This window comes from Dipodomys merriami, unplaced genomic scaffold (genome assembly GCF_024711535.1).
Source record: "Dipodomys merriami isolate MVZ:Mamm:240054 unplaced genomic scaffold, mDipMer1.0.p SCAF_2, whole genome shotgun sequence".
NCBI classification, from domain to species: domain Eukaryota; kingdom Metazoa; phylum Chordata; class Mammalia; order Rodentia; family Heteromyidae; genus Dipodomys; species Dipodomys merriami.
The window spans coordinates 44685566-44702587 of NW_027203381.1; the positions used below are offsets into that span (position 1 = coordinate 44685566).

Sequence of the window (17022 nt, forward strand, 5' to 3'; positions counted from 1 at the left end):
TAAATGAGCCATAGACATGAAGTAAGGGGAAAGTGTGGGTTCAAATTTTCAGATGAGTAATACAAATCATAGTGAGGTGACATAAGTCTTCATGGATTTTATTAATAGTAACCTAGTTTTACCTGAAAAGGCAGATTTTTTTTTATTCTCCCAATCTTCCCTGGAAACTGACAGAAAATATCTGACTGTTATGAGATACTATAGTTTGTACCAAATGAAATTTTAGATTTCAGAATTTAAACCTATACACATGGCAGTTTTTATGGTGATTGAATCGTGCATCAGTGAACTCTAAGATCATAAACTCCAGCAACAAATTCTCTTTCAAAAAGAAAAAACTAATAAGAAGCTGAAGTAAAAGATGTATTCCATTGAACTTAAATTCATGACAAATGATAAGAGAACCTAAAATTAAAATGGTCAAAAATAATCTAACTATAAATCAAAGCTTGTCAATATTGCACACATAGGTGTATACTTGCAAAATATATATTAAATACTGATTCTGTGTGTGTATATATGTATATATATGTGTACACACACACACACACACACACACACACACACACACATACAAACTGTACTTGAGGTAATGGAGAACTTGAAACAAGGGACTAATGTGTTCTACCCTTCACAAATCACTTTCAACTCGGGTCAAACTATAATCTCAAATAGAAATTTTGGATGAATTTGTAGAATAGAAGCATCAATAACCTTGACTTACTGGCAAGTTGTACCTACCAGTACATTTTTCTCTAAGGAGAATGAAGAAGAGGAAATAAAGTTTACTAGCCACCAAGAGATTCAAGGCTGTTTCTTTTACCTTATGCTAACCATTATTACATCCTCAATTAACAAGTAGATATTTCATGCAGAAACCTACAGCTGTGCTAACCCAGTGCTTTTGGTGCTGCTGAAAATTACTTTGGTACAATAAATTGCTGATCAAAAAAAAGTTTTATTTTTTTAAATAACTTCCAAAAGGGCTTTGGTATTATTTTGAACCTTCTCTTTATCACTGCTGAGCCTTTTGGACTTCAGCCTTATCACAGTGCTTTCTCAACTGTCTTTTTTCCCCCTTACTATTAATTGGATATAAGCAACAGTAAGAATGATAGGGAATTGGAGAAAAAGACAAAGAGATAGAATTACAAGAATCTGTAGCTCATCACCCAGTTCACAGTCAAAGCTAGCATCAGACAAGAGTAACCTAATTTTTCTACCAATGAAAGCACATCTCCACTAAGATCAGTGAAAAGTAAGTAGGTAGAAGACTATGCTAACCAAATAGAAAATATAGCCAAGACTTTCGCACCCATTTGCTGAATTATTAAAACAATATCAATTAAGAAATAAAATCCTCAGTGTGTTTCATAGCATTTTAGAGAAAGGCAGCAAGAAATATCACAATAACAAAAGTCATAAACAGAATTAACACTTTCATAAATTTCATGTCAAGTTATTTAAATATAAGTAATATAAGTTAAGTTGTTCTAAGACTAGAGAAGGAAAAAACCCAGCCAGAGAAAGAAAACTCCTACTAGGCAAAGAAGAAAATAGTTTTGAAACAGATTTGAAAAATAACTGTATCTACATTAAAAAAGGAAAAAACAACTCTCAAAAGCAATCCTGTACTCATATTTGCTATGAATGCTTCTTGAATGGTCTTCTATGGATTTTTATTTAAGCAACAGATAAAATGAAACAAACCAAAAATCCCCCCAAAACTCAAAGGATCAGTAAGTACTCAGGATCATTATGTAGGAAAATGATTGCTCATATGTCATCCACCAGCTATATAATGTCCTTTAACATAGCACCCGGGATCATGCCAATTTATTTTATGAAGCCTTTGTGCAGACAGATTTATAGGTACCTGACACTCCCACCTGTTTTCATATGATCTGTACATATATTGGTTTATCAGCTCTTTCGGTCTCATTAGGCATTATTTAGACAAGAAAGAAAATAACAAAATAATAAAAGTACCTTTCTTACCCTCTTCCGTGAAAAACACAACCCACTGGACAACACAAGCCAACCACACACACACACACACACACACACACACACACACACACACACACACACACACACTTATCAAATACAAAGTAATAAAAGAGTTATACCCAAACCTGGTCAGTCCTTCCATTTCTTGAAACCTGCACGCAAACTGAAGAAACCCACTCAGCCTTAAAAAGGTCGATCATTTTGCTGTCCTAAAATTTCATATCTGAGAGTGCTATCTTTCTCAGTTCCTGTCTTACTCTCTCTCTCTCTCTCTCTCTCTCTCTCTCTCTCTCTCTCTCTCTCTCTCTCTCTCTCTCTCTCTCTCTCTCTCGCTTCCTCTCTCTGCGTGTCTCTCTCTCTACTTCTCACGGAGAGCGTTTGCTTTCCCTTTTCCTGTATCTGCTGCTGGATGAATGCAAAATGCACGATTTGAAGTGATTTTTTTCCTTCGAGGTTAACAGTTGGAAATCTAAAATGTTGCTCTCCTGAATGGCTTTGTATGCCACTCAATACACACCACGTTTATAAAAAGAGGCATAATCAGAACCGAGAATTCTGCTTCTTAAATGTAAAAACAAAACAACACCCCTCCCCTGCAGTCTATTTTATTTACTGAACTATTAGCACTTACCCTGAGATGTGCCATAAATGCTTTATTCCAAATGTATAAAAGCCAACCACATCTCAACTGAGAATTAAACAGTTTTAGTGTCTTCAAATCCATGCTCCTGCTCCTAGCCTTAATACAGACAGTCACTGGCAGCAGTACAATAGTGCTAAACAGCAGACATCTGATTCTTGACATTTAAAAATAACAATATTGGGGGGGAAAGGGAGTCTTTTTAAAAAAATTAACTGAAACAGCTTGTGAGTGAGCACATATCATTAATTGACTGTGCTGACAGGTACAATGCTTGCAAGCTAAGAATTTATTTCTAAGCCAATGCCAGGCACAGGTTAGATACCTATAGACTTCTTAATTTTTTGAACACAATCTTGACAATTCTATAATCAAATGAATTCTTGAATTCTAATAGATAATTCTACAAAGACAGGCCCAGGAATTTGCTAGTATTTTGATTTTATTATTGATGAATATTAATTTAATTTAATCTTTGTTCAGTCATAAGTAAGATGAGGGACATGATCACTTACTTCATTGCTAGGGTAAGTTCATATCTATGCCCTATTAATGCATGCACACAGTCCAGGTCAAAGGCATGTGTACATTTGCTACATTAAAATAAGATGTATTTATTCCTATATCTCAAGCATATTATAGAATTAGACAGATTTAGAGCCAATGGTTACCTTTTCTACTTACTCTCTATGCATCACCAGACAGAAAATCTTAATCATTTTGTGTCTTGGTTTTGTCTATAAAAACAAATAGTTCTCACTTTATAAAGTTGTTTTGAATACTAATTGGGATTATAGTCAGTTCTTAGTACAGAATATGCTACTTCCTCCTCTGCTTTGTTGTGTGTGGGGAGATTATAGATTGGGCAGGTATAATGGAAAGAATTCAGACTTCCAAGGCAGATGAACCAGAATGGAGCCACCATGTTGCTACTTCCTAGCTGTGTGACCTTGGGCAGCTTACTTAACCTAATTTGCTAAATAGAATGTTTTTCAACTGTGAAATACCTCCAGAGTTTTAAAGAGCAAATTAGATAGCACTTAAAAAGCAACTGCTTTTAGTAAGCAGTGAACACCTCTGAAATGAGTCTCAGGCCTTCCACCTCTGGAAAATTGTTCAAATTAGTATTCTGACATATGTAACTTAGTTGTTTAAAAATGTGGACAGAGAGAATAAGGAGGGGCTAGGAAGGTGGCTGAGTGGTAGAGTGCTTGTCTTGCATGCATGAGGCCCTGGATTTGATTCCTCAGCACCACAAAAGTAGAAAAAGCCAGAAGTGGTGCTGAGCTGAGGGACATTGCCCAAGCCCAGAGTTTAGGTCCCACGATGGACAAAAGAAAAAAAATCAATAAAAAAATGTGGACAGAGTTTATAGTTTTCTGACAGATAAAGGAGGTCCTAAAGATGGAAGGGAAACTCTAGACCATGTTATTAGTTATTGGTAGGTCCTTATTTCTACTCAGATGCTTGTATAACAGTGCTTTGTCTTCTAATTAAATCTCATGGTGCTGATTGAAACACATTTGTAAAGACAGCTTTATATTAGTTAGTAATTAAGGGAATATTACTGAAAACAACAAAAACAAAAACCTCCCATATTTCTCTAGGTTTAATTCTAGGAATGAACTCATTCCTAAATTGTAAATGAAATTTACCTTATGGGAACCAACTAAAGCTAGCTAAGCCTATTTCCAGAGAACTTTCACTGGATGGCAGATTCTTTCCATTTCCTAGAAGCAAGAATAAAACTGGAATCTGGGTCTCAGGAGGGATTCCCTGATGAATATACAGTTCTTCTTTCTCTTGGGTGGTGTACACCTGTAATCTTAGCTACTCAGGAAGATGAGATCTGACAATTGCCATTCAAAGCCAGCCAGGGCAGGAACAATCTGTGAGACTCTTAATGCCAATTAACCACAAAAAGCCAGAAGTGGAGCTGTGGCTCAAGTAGTAGAGCTCTAGCCTTGAGCAAAAGAGTTTAGGGACAGCACCCAGCCCTGAGTTCAAGCCTAATTAACAACACAAAAAATTCTCTTTTGTAGTAGTTGCTCAAAGTGTCAACAAGTCAACATGTTCCTTTCTTCATATGAACTCTTCAACTTCAGCACATAGGACTGAAAGAACACATAGTTCTCCATTTTGTAATACTATTATTATTACTTTTATTTTTACTAATATGCCATCCCTTATTTTGAAATACGGAATTATTATTTTTTAGCTTGAAAGCCTTGCATAGAATCCAATAAATGTCAATATTTTTAAAATAAAGTATAACTTGGAGTTTATATTTAAAAGATTAAACTACCATGGCTAGGAGTTAACTATGGCTCAATGTAGGATAAAAATAATATTGTTGATCAATCCTTTAATAAGTTCAAGATTGAATACAAAGATATTTTGGGTATCAGAGGCATGATAGCTATCATTTTGAGAGGGAAAGGAAGCAATATTGAACTGGGGAAAGCATGTGTATGATCCATTGTACTTGGTGTTTTATTTCTGTAGTTGAGCGATAAATAAATTATTGTGTTTTTGTTTCTTTGTCCATGGGAAGGCTGTGTCCCTTGCTGCTCTATCTCAATAAACAGTCCTTGTCTATGGAAAATTGAGTCCAGCCTGTTTCTTTCCCTTCTCTCTTCCAATTTCCTAACCTTCCACAGGAACTGCTGACCACATAATTGTGTCTTTTTCTTTTTTGAAAACTATCTACATTCTGGTGGCTTCTTCTGAACTTTGGACCTGGACTCTGGCACTGTCCTTGTCCTTGACTGTCAAAGGAACCAGATTTGTCACAGAGTTCAAAGAGGGTAACAAGAACTCAGTGGAAAAAATATCTCCTTGCATTTCTTCTTGACCTGGGAATGAAAGTGATTATACATTTTTTAAAGTCTAGAAAAAGATGTTTTTTTTAAAGTCAGTAGCAAAGAACATGAGAGAGAGAGAGAGAGAGAGAGAGAGAGAGAGAGAGAGAGAGAGAGAGAGAGAGAGAGAGAGAGAGAGAGAAACAGAGAGAGAGAGAGAGAGAGAGAGAGAGAGAGAGAGAGAGAGAGAGAGAGAGAGAGAGAGAGATGCTCCAAAAAGAAACAATCCAAGGATCATTCTTGTACTTTAGGGAAAAACTGCAATACTGGAGGGAGGAGGTAAGGAAGAAAAAGAAACCCACTTCTCTGATATTTTTATCCAGGTGGAAGGATAAACCTAAGGGGACCATCGAAGGGGAAGAGCAGCCTGCCTGGAGCCTGTCCCTGTGTGGGATTTATATGCTGACACTAATTGTATTTTATTGCACTGATGCTTCCCCCTTATCCTCCTCTGCTGGGTTGTCCTGGGCCTCTGCAGCTGTGCTTGTCAGATCCCCAAACGGCTCTCTCTCCACCTCCTCAGGGCATCATCCTGCTGTGCTGTGCGCTGGGACTGGGTAGTTACTGTTGGCGATTGTCATAGTGAAAATGTACATTTATCCCCCCCCCCCCCCATTAATAGCTTCAGCTGAATTTTACAACTAAAATAACCCTGAACAGACCCAGTTAAATGCTTTTCAAAATTGAGATCTTTGTTTACTTTTGAAAAAAAAGGTGGGTTTATTTTAAATTCGATGTAGACTCCCCATCTTGTCTCCTCCCCATCCCTGATCTCTTAGACAAAAGAGGAACACAAGACTTGAATAACTCTTGCCTTTGTGTAGGAGTATTTTGGAAAGCACTATATCTAGTCTCTGGCTGAAGCTGGTAGCAATTGCTTCCTGACAGGAGCACTCAGCCACTGAAATGGTAAAGGATATATATGCTCAGATACATACAGACACCAAGGAATAAACCGAGGACTACAACCCAGGAGAGAGATGACTACACAACCAAGCCAGGAACAACGTCAAAGCACCCATTACACAACAAAAATGGTACCTGCAGGTACTGGCAAGAGCGTTCTTGCTGACAGGACTCAGACTTCACCATGGCTTGGTCCATATTCACCGAGGCTTTCTGGTAAACCTCCCGGGCTCTGCTCACGGTGAGCGTGGAGGACCACGCGCTCTTCTTCAGGAGTGGCGCATCCAGGTTGACCGGCAGGTTGGCACACGTGGAGCACTTGACATCATTGTTACTCCGGGAGGCCTTCACCGCCTGCTCGCTGATGGTGTTGTAGGCCTCCATGAAGTATTGTGAGGCCGAGCGATCGGGGCACCTGCCCATGGTCATCACTCCCGAGGGTGTGTGGTAGATGCACATATCGCCGTCGAGGTTGTCATCAGAGCTCCACCAGCTTGGAGAGGTTGGGGAGGTGTTGGAGGCATTGGATCGCGCCTTGGGTTCTGAACGCCGCTCCTTGCTTTTGCTGCGCTTGCCGTATCTCACAGTCTGCGTGTCATCCGGGCTGGCCTTGCCCCCATTGACGCTGCCCTTGGACGGCCCCTCCAGGGAGTGGGACTTGGTGAAAAGCTTCTGGACCGAGTGGACCAGGTGGCGGATGCGGCCAGGGCTGTCGCTGCGGTGCTCCACGGCCGTGCGCTTGTACTGCAGGGTGTGGTAGCCATCTCGGTTGAGGGGCAGCTGCCTCTCGAACTGGTCCAGCAGGTTGGCGGGGATGCGATTCGCCTTGGTGGCCAGAGTGCGGGGCACCAGGGCACACTCGTCCTTCAGCTCCTGCTGGGACGTGTAGTGTCTACGTGGGAAGGTGCTGCTAGCCAGGGGGTCGCTGAAGGGACCCACACACTCGGCCTGGAAGGAGTTTCGCTGGGTGTAGTAAGGGTGGTCGGCAGGGTGGTGGTCCACCGGGCTCAACAGGTAGGGCTTGCGATCCGAGCGATGGGACAGCGAGTCACAAGCAGATTCACAGGTGATCCCGTGGTGATGGCTACGGCTGCCCGATAAGCCTTTCATTGCTGCCCGGAAGCATCCACCGGGGGCATGGGCAGCCCCTTATCAAGTTCCAGACCCGATCTGGGCAAAGACCTGAGGGAAGAAGGACAAGAGCAAGGAAACAGTAAGGACTTCGCTGTCCATTTTGTGTCGCTGTCTTTGAGGATCCTGTCTGTTATGCTGTTGGTTTTCTAGTGGAAGCGCTTATGGGCATCTTTACAACCAGTTTCAGTGAATTGCCCAGTTGGAGATACTTTTTCACAAAGTTCATTCCCCAGCTGAAAGTTGGAGATTCTAGGGGGTAAAAGCTAGTAAACTGGGAGAGAAAAAACTATCCGATGTTCACTTGTCTTTTGTTTTGTTTTGTTTTCTTTTCTTTCTTTTCTTTTCGTACTGGGTAGTCTAAGCTGGCCTCAAAGTAGATACTATTTCCATCACTCCAATAACTGAATGTACCTTTGCCTTGCTTCTCTGGCTTTATTTTCTAATGGTATGTTAATCATAGACAGAATACATTCAGTGCTTTGGGGAAGTCTTTGCTGCCCGCCCTGGCAGAGAGGATTATCTTCCTTTTTATTTTCATGGCATCTAATTCACACCTTGCCCAGCATTATTTGCATCTGTCTCCCTAAAGTTCCTTGTGGCCTGGCTTACCTCTTGAACACTTCTGACTTCTCTCCCTATCTAGCACAAGCCAGTCTTTTAAACACATAGAAGTACTCCCTAATTTGAAATTTAAGGAACCTCCATGCTACTTTCCAAAGTGGTTGAACAAGTTTACACTCCCACCAACAATGCAATAGGGTTCAAAAAATTTGAGTTAAAAAAGAAAAACCCTCAAAAAAGCCCAAAGAAGCTAATCACACCTCAAAATTTTAAGAGAGATCTTTTTAATCTTCTGTCACAAGCATTCTGTTTGGAATTCTGCAGAAACAATACAACATACAAAAAAATCTCCCTAGGTAATCAGAATTTAAATCAGAGTAAAACAAGTAAGGTATGGCAAATAAATCTAAGATGTACATTTTTTTTTTTTTGTATTTTGAGGGTCAAGGATGTCCTCTAAGCAGATTAAATGAAAAAAAAAGTTTAAAGTGGCTACTCTGGGTATCATGTCATCTCTTCTTCCTGGTTATTAAGATTTGGATCTCCAGGGCTGGGAAGGTGGCTCAGTGTTAGAGCACTTGCCTTGCATGCTCGAGGCCCTGGGTTCGATTCCTCAGCACCACATAAAAAAAAAGCCGGAAGTGGCGCTGTGGCTCAAGTGGTAGAGTGCTAGCCTTGAGCTGAAGAGCTGAGGGACAGTGCCCAGGCCCAGAGTTCAGGCCCCACGACCGGACCCCCCCAAAAAAAAGATTTGGATCTCCAAAGGCCAAGTGTTGAAGGTTTAGTTGGCAGCCTGTGGTGCTATAGAGAGATGGTAGATGGGGCCTATAGGGAGACAGTGAAGTCACTGGGACCCAGCCCTTCTTCTCCTTTTGCTCTATTCACTTCCTGTTTTTTCCTGAGATGAGATTTCTTCTACCACAAGCATCTGTCCATCATGGACCGAAAACAATAGGACCAAATTACGAGCCAAAATTAATCCTTTTCCTTGATCATCTTGCTTTTCTCAAGTATTTTGTCACAGCCAGAGAAAGCTAACACACTGGCTTAAGATTTCTGGTTAAATTGTTGTAAGCCATAGAAAATGGACAAAAGAAAGGCCTCTTTAAAGTTCTTGAGGGTGTGATGGAAACTCCTGGCCTAATTTTTAGCTTAGCCTAGGGAGATAACTGCAGGGAGTGGGAACTCATGGTGAGTTTATTCTGAGCTTTTGAGTCTTCCTCAAGCTTTGGTAATGAGGCTACAGTTTCAACAGCTCTGAGTATTTTCTTTTGATTCCAACACAGTGTGTTCGGTAGGAGCTGGACAAGGTCCTACTGAGAGCTGATTTTTTTTTTGAGGCTTCCTATAATACAATAATTGTAGTATTGAATTGTTCTGAAAAGCCAATTTACAAACATCATTTAGGATATTGAAAGAAAGAGAGATAAATGGCTAAATGGATATACAATGGATATGTTTATTGCAGCATTATTTACTATAGCTAAGATATGGAACCAACCCAGATGTCCCTCAGTAGATGAGTGGATCAAGAAAATGTGGTATATATACACAATGGAATTCTATGCCTCCATCAGAAAGAATGTCATTGCCCCATTTGTTAGGAAATGGAAAGGCTTGGAAAAAATTATATTAAGTGAAGTAAACCAGGCCCAAAGAAACATAGGTCCCATGGTTTCCCTTATTTGCAATATCTAGTGTATGTCTGAGTCAAGCAGAAAAGGTCAGATAAGGTGATGTTAGGGAAATGAACCCTAAGATATGTATTCAAATGTTTTTTTTTCTTTCATGGGATTGTTTCTAACACCTTTATAAGATTATTTCTTTATTGCTTTGTATGTCCCTCCCCCACAGTATAACCCCTGCTTTCACTGTTTTTGATGATGGTATAATTTTTGGAGGGGAAGGGGAAAAACAAATCGTTTAAATAGGGATACAGGTGAACCCATTGCAACAATGATATGTACAAGTTGTTATGTCGAAAACGAACTTTACAACTTTGGTGTGAGTGTGGGGGGGGTGGGGAGGATTGGGTGGAGGGGCGGGAGGAGGATGGGAAGGGATGGGAAAAGGAATCAAAGGAGGAGGCTACAATGCTTGATAAGAAATGTACTCTTTATCTTGGCAATGTAATTGTAACCCCTCTGTACAGTATTTTCACAATAAAAATAAAATAGAATGCCCATGTTTGGCCTCATGAATAGAGGGGGAGGGGCTTTTAAGAGGCCAGGGTTTGCCTTTTTATTTTTTTGTCTTTTTCACACTTTTTTTTATTGTGAAAATACCGTATACAGGGATTACAATTAGATAAGCAAAGTAATGAGTACATTTCCTTCTTTCTTTCTTTTTTTTTGTTGGTCGTGGGGCCTGAACTCTGGGCCTGGGCGCTGTCCCTCAGGTCTTCAGCTCAAGACTAACGCTCTACCACTTGAGCCACAGCACCACTTCTGGCTTTTTCTGCTTATGTGGTGCTGAGGAATCGAATCCAGGGCCTCACGCATGCAAGGTAAGCACTCTACCATTGAGCCACCTTCCCAGCCCTATTTCTTTCTTTTTCTTTTTTTGTTGATTTCTTTTTTATTTTCATCCTTATATCTTTTATTTTTTCTGCCATGTGACTTCTTTTATTTTTTATTGTGAAAATACCATAGAGAGGGGTTACAATTACATGGGTAAGATAATGAGTACATTTCTTATCAAGCATTGTTGCCTCCTCCTTTGTTTCCCCGTACTTATCCCCTCCTATCTCCTATCCCCCCGCCCCCCGCACCAAAGTTGTAAAGTTCATTTTTCGACATAATGTCTTGTACATCTCATTGTTGTAATGGGTCCATCTGTATCCCTATTTAAACAATTTGTTTTTTCCCTTACCCTCCACAAATTATACCAACATCAAATACAGTGAAAACAGGGGTTATAACGTGGGGGAGGGACATACAAATCAACAAAGAAATATCTTATAAATATGATACAATGGACAAGGGTCTCATATCTAAAATATACCTGGAACTCAAAAAATTAAATCCTCCAACGACAAATCCTCAAAGAAACAACTGCCCAATAAATAAGTGGGCTAAAGACTTACAGAGAAACTTCTCTGAAGAGGAAAGAAGAACGGCCAATAGACACATGAAGAAATGCTCAACCTCCCTATCCATAAAAGAAATGCAAATCAAAACAACATTGAGATACCACCTCACCCCAGTTAGAATGGCTATACTCAAGAATTCTAATAACAACAGATGGTGGAGGGGATGTGGACAGAAGGGAACCCTACTGCATTGTTGGTGGGATTGTAAACTTGTTCAACCACTTTGGAAAGTAGTATGGAGGTTCCTCAAAAGACTCTACATAGAGTTGCCCTATGCCCCAGCAATTTACCTGAAAGGTCACAAACAAAACCATACTAAAGCTATGTTTATTACAGCATTATTTACCATAGCTAAGATATGGAACCAACCCAGATGCCCCTCAGTAGATGAATGGATCAAGAAAATGTGGTATATATACACAATGGAATTCTATGCCTCCATCAGAAAGAATGACATTGCCCCATTTGTTAGGAAATGAGTACATTTCTTATCAAGCATTGTTGCCTCATCCTTTGTTTCCCCTTCCTATCCCTTCCCATCTTTTCTATGCTATGTACTATATTTGTAGCTCAGGACAGGGTTGATAATCTCTTCTCATGTCTTGTGGTACTTGTTTCTTCCTTGTTTCTCTCAGTTTTTGGATGAATAGTTCAAGACAGCTGATGGAAGATTCTAACTGCGGTAGTTGTTTGCAATTTGTTAAATTACTAAATTGTGAGGGAGGGACTCTTCTTTTCTCCTGATCAGTATCTAGTAAAATGTCATCTCATCTGTTGGTGGAAACAGCAAAATGTGTATCAGTGATGTAATGCAATTAGTGGGCAATTTCCCACCCTGATCCATTCTGTGCTTAAAGCAGCATCTTCCCAGTGAATCTATAACTATGTGGCTATCATAACCAAGGGTCAGAACCAAGAAAGGATGCTTGAGACTTGTAGGATTTCACAGGCATACTAGAGGACAGTAGTTTTCAGAATGAAGGAGGAGGTACACAGGTGCATGCATGTGTTACCCATTGATTTCTGATTTTCCACAACCCTGGACAGCATCGAATTCTTTTTAATTTTAATTCTTATTTTTATTGTGAAAATACTGTACAGAGGGGTTACAATTACATGGGCAAGATAATGAGTACATTTCTTATCAAGCATTGTAGCTTCCTCCTTTGTTTCCCCTTCCCATCCCTTCCCATCCCCCCCCCGCCCCCCACCCAATCCTCCCCAGCATCCAATTCTTTAGATTTTTTACCCGCCTGGAAATTCAACTCTGAAGAAATGTTGTTTTTGTTTGTCCAATTACTAAAGGATGCCTAGACAGCAGATGATGTAGATCCTCTATGGATGAGGAGAGAAAGAGTTGGTTGTTAAAAGGGACAGAAAGGATCTTGGGATTCATGATACTTCTGAATCAGTAAAAGCTTATGAAAAGATTTCTCACTGAAGAGATGCTAGTAAAAAAGGAAAACTTGAGGCGTTTTTCTGTAAAGTTATGGTACTAAGAGTTGGAGTTATTAGGGTTAAATATAGGTCTTCAGCAAAACTGTGGGACAAATGAATGGAGAAACATAAGAAAAAGCCTGTCTCCATAAGTCAGGTCCCATTGAGGACTTTTTTCCTCTCAAATAAAAGTAAATAAACAAAACCAATAATTATAGTCAGCAGATCCATATTCATATAAGGATTATTATTATACATTCTTCTGAAGTAGCTGTGTCTTGGAGAGATAGTTTGTACTGAATAAAATATGAAATCAGCACAAGCTAAACACATGAATTTACTCTAAAATGTGCAAGGATATTCTAGTATTTAATAATTGTCTTTCTGCCAGCAGCCTTTTATGTGAGGTGATATTACCTGAGATTAAGCAGAGTAAATGAAGTCATTTTAAGGCCATTAATGATGAATTAAGGTAAATGATGTAACTAATAATAATATTTACTAAAACTTAAATGTGGTATCTTCAGTATGGTGGCAAACATTTTTTTTTTTGTCTTTTCTTTTTTTGGTACTGGGGATTGAACCCAGGACGTTGCACTTGCTAGGCAAGCGCTTTGCCACTGAGCTACATCCCAGCCCAGGTGGCAAACATTTATATTTTCTTGGAGGGTAACAGATTGCATCATGGTAAAATAAGCTAATTTGGGGGGGAGTATAGTTGTGGAGATGGGAGTGAAGGGATAGTAGGGGAAAAACAAAGGAGAGCCAAGAATGCTTGATAAGAAATGTACTCATTACCTTGCTCATGAAACTGTAACCCCTCCTCTGTACAGTATTCTCACCAGAAAATGTATTAAAATAAATAAATAAATAAATAAGCTAACTTGCTTTCTTTGCTTGATATTTGAAAAGGGATAGAGAAATTTTGATTCTTTTTCTCAATGATGTGGATATATAATAGAATAATAGCAAAAAAAGTAAATGTTTATAAATGCTAAATTTATCTGTTTGGTCAGACTGAAATAAATGACTTCATGGCCTTGCCTTCTCTAGAAAGGATTTTTCTCATATTATCTTCTGCCTTCGTGTAATTTTTTTTTTTTTTGGGTCCAGTCGTGGGGCCTGAACTCAGGGCCTGGGCGCTGTCCCTCTGCTCTTCAGCTCAAGGCTAGCGCTCTACCACTTGAGCCACAGCGCCACTTCCGGCTTTTTTTCTTTTTGCTTATGTGGTGCTGGGGAATCGAACCCAGGGCCTCAGGCATGCAAGGCAAGCGCTCTACCACTGAGCCACTTTCCCAGCCCCCCTTCTTGTAATTTTTAAGGGAAAAGAGATCAGTTTGTGATATAAAAATACAACAGCAATTTGGCTTCTTCCTGATAAGCAGGGAAAATGTCCTCATGCCATTGACAATGGCTAGACAATTGTTGCTAGGACCTCCCATGAAGGTCTTGATCTTTTTTTTCCCCCCTCATTGTTCATTTTCTTTTTACCTTACTCTTAATTTCCCTGTCCGGCACATTTCTTTCTGTTACTTCTGGGTTTTCTCTCCTAAGTAACTAAAGCTTGTAAGGGGCATCCATGAGTATCACAGGTTCTCATCTGCAGTGTGACCCATGCCATCAGTACAAAGCATTAACTGAACCTTTCTCAGGGCAACAGCCTACAGCTTGCTGCTGCAAGGATGGCTAAGTGTATACAACAAATCCATACTGGTATGTTCAGAAAGACATGACCTAGCTTAGGAAAAAAGTGCAGTAATGATTCTCCTTATTTTACGCTTTCTTGAAGGAGGAAGCTGCTAGGCCCTGAATTAGATTTCAATTGGATGTAACAATTTCTCAAAATAGAAATAGAAATTGCCCTTTTTGCCTTGCTTTCTTAGCAAAGATGTAGAAATGTGGTCAACATGCCTTCGTAACGGTTTCCATGACTACAGTGATTACCTCTCTCTCTCTCTCTCTCTCTCTTTTTCTTGTTCACTATGACTTCAGAATTATTCTTTGTTGTACTAGGTTCTATTTCCTTACCAGATCATATGTCCAGATGCTTGGTTGAGAGAATTAGTTGAGTATATTGGTGACCCTGAGCTGAGCTTACAGTGGGTGATGCATGCTATATTTTACAGAATCTCCACACCTGGAGCAGGAGATTGCTGAACCAAGATGACTAATGCAAAAATGATGAAACACTGTAAAGGAAATGCTCAGTGTAGGTAATTTATTAGACCCAAAGAAACAAACAGTGCACACATTAGAAGATGCTGACATGGGAAAATAGCTTTGTCAAGTTAGCAAGTCCTTATTTCATTTTGATTTCTGTGCATGTCTTTATTTAGAGTTGCTGTTCTTGATTTTTCTTTTACATGTAGAGAGAAGAGCCAGCTGAAAGCCCTTCCCTGTCTAATTTAGTGAGGACTGGTTGGTAAGCAATCACATTTTGCTTTGGAAAGAATAACATGGTAGCCATTGTTCATGAGAACAGAGAGCTTTGTGTTCTAGTTGGGGAAGACAGTGAAAAGAAGAAATCTCCATGAATCTTTTCCAGTTCAATTCACCTTTTAGGCTTCCTTCCATCTACCTGTGACCTGACAATAAGTTGAGGCATCACACTCAACTGAAAAGAATACAGAATTTTTATACCAAAAACTTCAATGTAAACCAGGTGCCAGTGGCTCATGCTTATAATCCCAGCTGGTCAAGAGGTAGAGATAGGAAGAACTGCCATTTGAGGCCAACCCAGGAAAAAAGTTGGCAAGATTCCATTTCAACCAATAGCTGGATGTGTTGACACCCATTGACATGAGAGACTGAGATCCAGAGTATAATGATTCCAAGCCAGCCTGGGCATAAAAAGTTCACAAGACACTATCTCAAGAAAAAGCTGGGTGTGATGTCATGTATTGGTCATCACACCAAAGAAGGAAAGCATAAATAGGAGGATCATGGTCCAGGCTAGACCTGACAAAAAGTCAGGCCCTATCTCAAACATAACCAAAGCAAAAAGGCTTGGAGGTATGATTCAAGTAATACATTGCCTGCTTAGCAAGTTCAAAGCCATTAGTTAATCCTCAATACCACCAAAAATTAAAATAAACACCCCAACCTCCCAAACAGTGCCATATAGTCCCTGAATAATGGCTATTTTCCCCAGAGTTCCTAGATGTGATGAGGTGACTAATTCCTTTTCAGATTTTTTAAAAATTATCTTTAAGTAGTTGTACTTTCTAACTCAACTCATCAATTTATGAGTATAATGCATCTTGATAAATGTCTAGGTGACTAATTCTGACTAATGGAATATACCTGTAATTCTGGAAAAGATCTCTAAAGCAAAGAGCATATTATCTTGATCCTTGACTCCAATACAGATCTGAGAGCTGTGTGAACAGTGATTTTATGACATGAAAAGGAAGTTACTGTTTGGGGAATTGAGAAATATAAAGGTACTGGCCTTTTTGGAGTGTCACATCCTGGAACAGGTACTTGTGACTTTGGTTAATATGAGAGGAAACAGGCTTTGACTTAATCTTACACCACTGTCATATTGCTTTCTGCTATTTTGTTTTCCTGACACTTTATCTGTACCTATTGCTAAGAAAGATGGATAGCCAGGGTCCAATCCTGGCACCCTGTAGTAAGCCACACTGGGATACAGAACTAGTTCTTTCAGGAGGCAGTACTAAGGATTTCCGCACATGTCTCTGGAGGATAGATTCAGGGTAGGCAGGAGCAGGAAGATCTGAAAACAGCAATTACTTCTTGCTGACTCAGTTCATAAGAGAAGACCACAAACAGGAGGAAGGCAGAACATCCTAATGGAGGCCAGCAATGCCCTGGCCAGTGAGTCAATGCCCCTCATTCAGGCCCTCCTGGGGGGGGGTATCTAAAAACACAGGTATGGTTTTTACCACAGTCTGAACATACACATGGCACTTTGCCTAGAGAGTACAAAATAGTTTGCAATGAAGATGCAGTCTCCTCCTTTTTTGTACTTACAAAAAACCCAATTCTATGGAGATGGAAAGTGATCAACTATGAAAGTGCCCGAATGGGGTGAGGATTTAATTCTGAGAACTAAGGAATGGTTTTCATTGATGTATTACCAGAAAGTGAAGCCAGGTACATTTCAGGTTGAATATAGACAGAAAACAGAACAAAGGTGAAAGTATGGTCTTCAGAATCAGAGAGGCAATGGAAAAATGAATGCCATTTTCATTCCCTCTTCTGGGTTTCCCTACTCAGAGATGTTTATATGTTGTTACTATGGGTTGAATGTGTCCCTCAAGGGTTTACCTGGGGGGATCTTGGTCCTCAGGATGATGATATGGAGAGGTGAAGGGAAATGGAAGAGGTAGGGCCTGCTACGAGGTTGCTAGGCTGGC

The 17022-nt window shown here is 39.9% G+C and overlaps 1 protein-coding gene across 17 annotated transcripts in view; it reads right to left on the bottom strand.

Annotated features, from left to right (window-relative positions):
* The window catches only part of Dlgap1 (DLG associated protein 1), an 882629-nt gene that overhangs the window by 333245 nt on the left and 532362 nt on the right, over positions 1-17022 (bottom strand). For 10 of the 17 annotated variants that reach the window (XM_070029510.1, XM_070029508.1, XM_070029507.1 and 7 more), the window contains one exon: positions 6553-7599. In XM_070029510.1, the coding sequence (XP_069885611.1) occupies positions 6553-7527 (975 nt within the window). In that variant the 5' untranslated portion in view covers positions 7528-7599. Of the gene's footprint in view, positions 1-2129; positions 2454-2641; positions 2750-6552; positions 7600-17022 lie in introns of those variants that run through there. The other 7 variants (XM_070029517.1, XM_070029513.1, XM_070029519.1 and 4 more) reach the window with 5 other exon arrangements.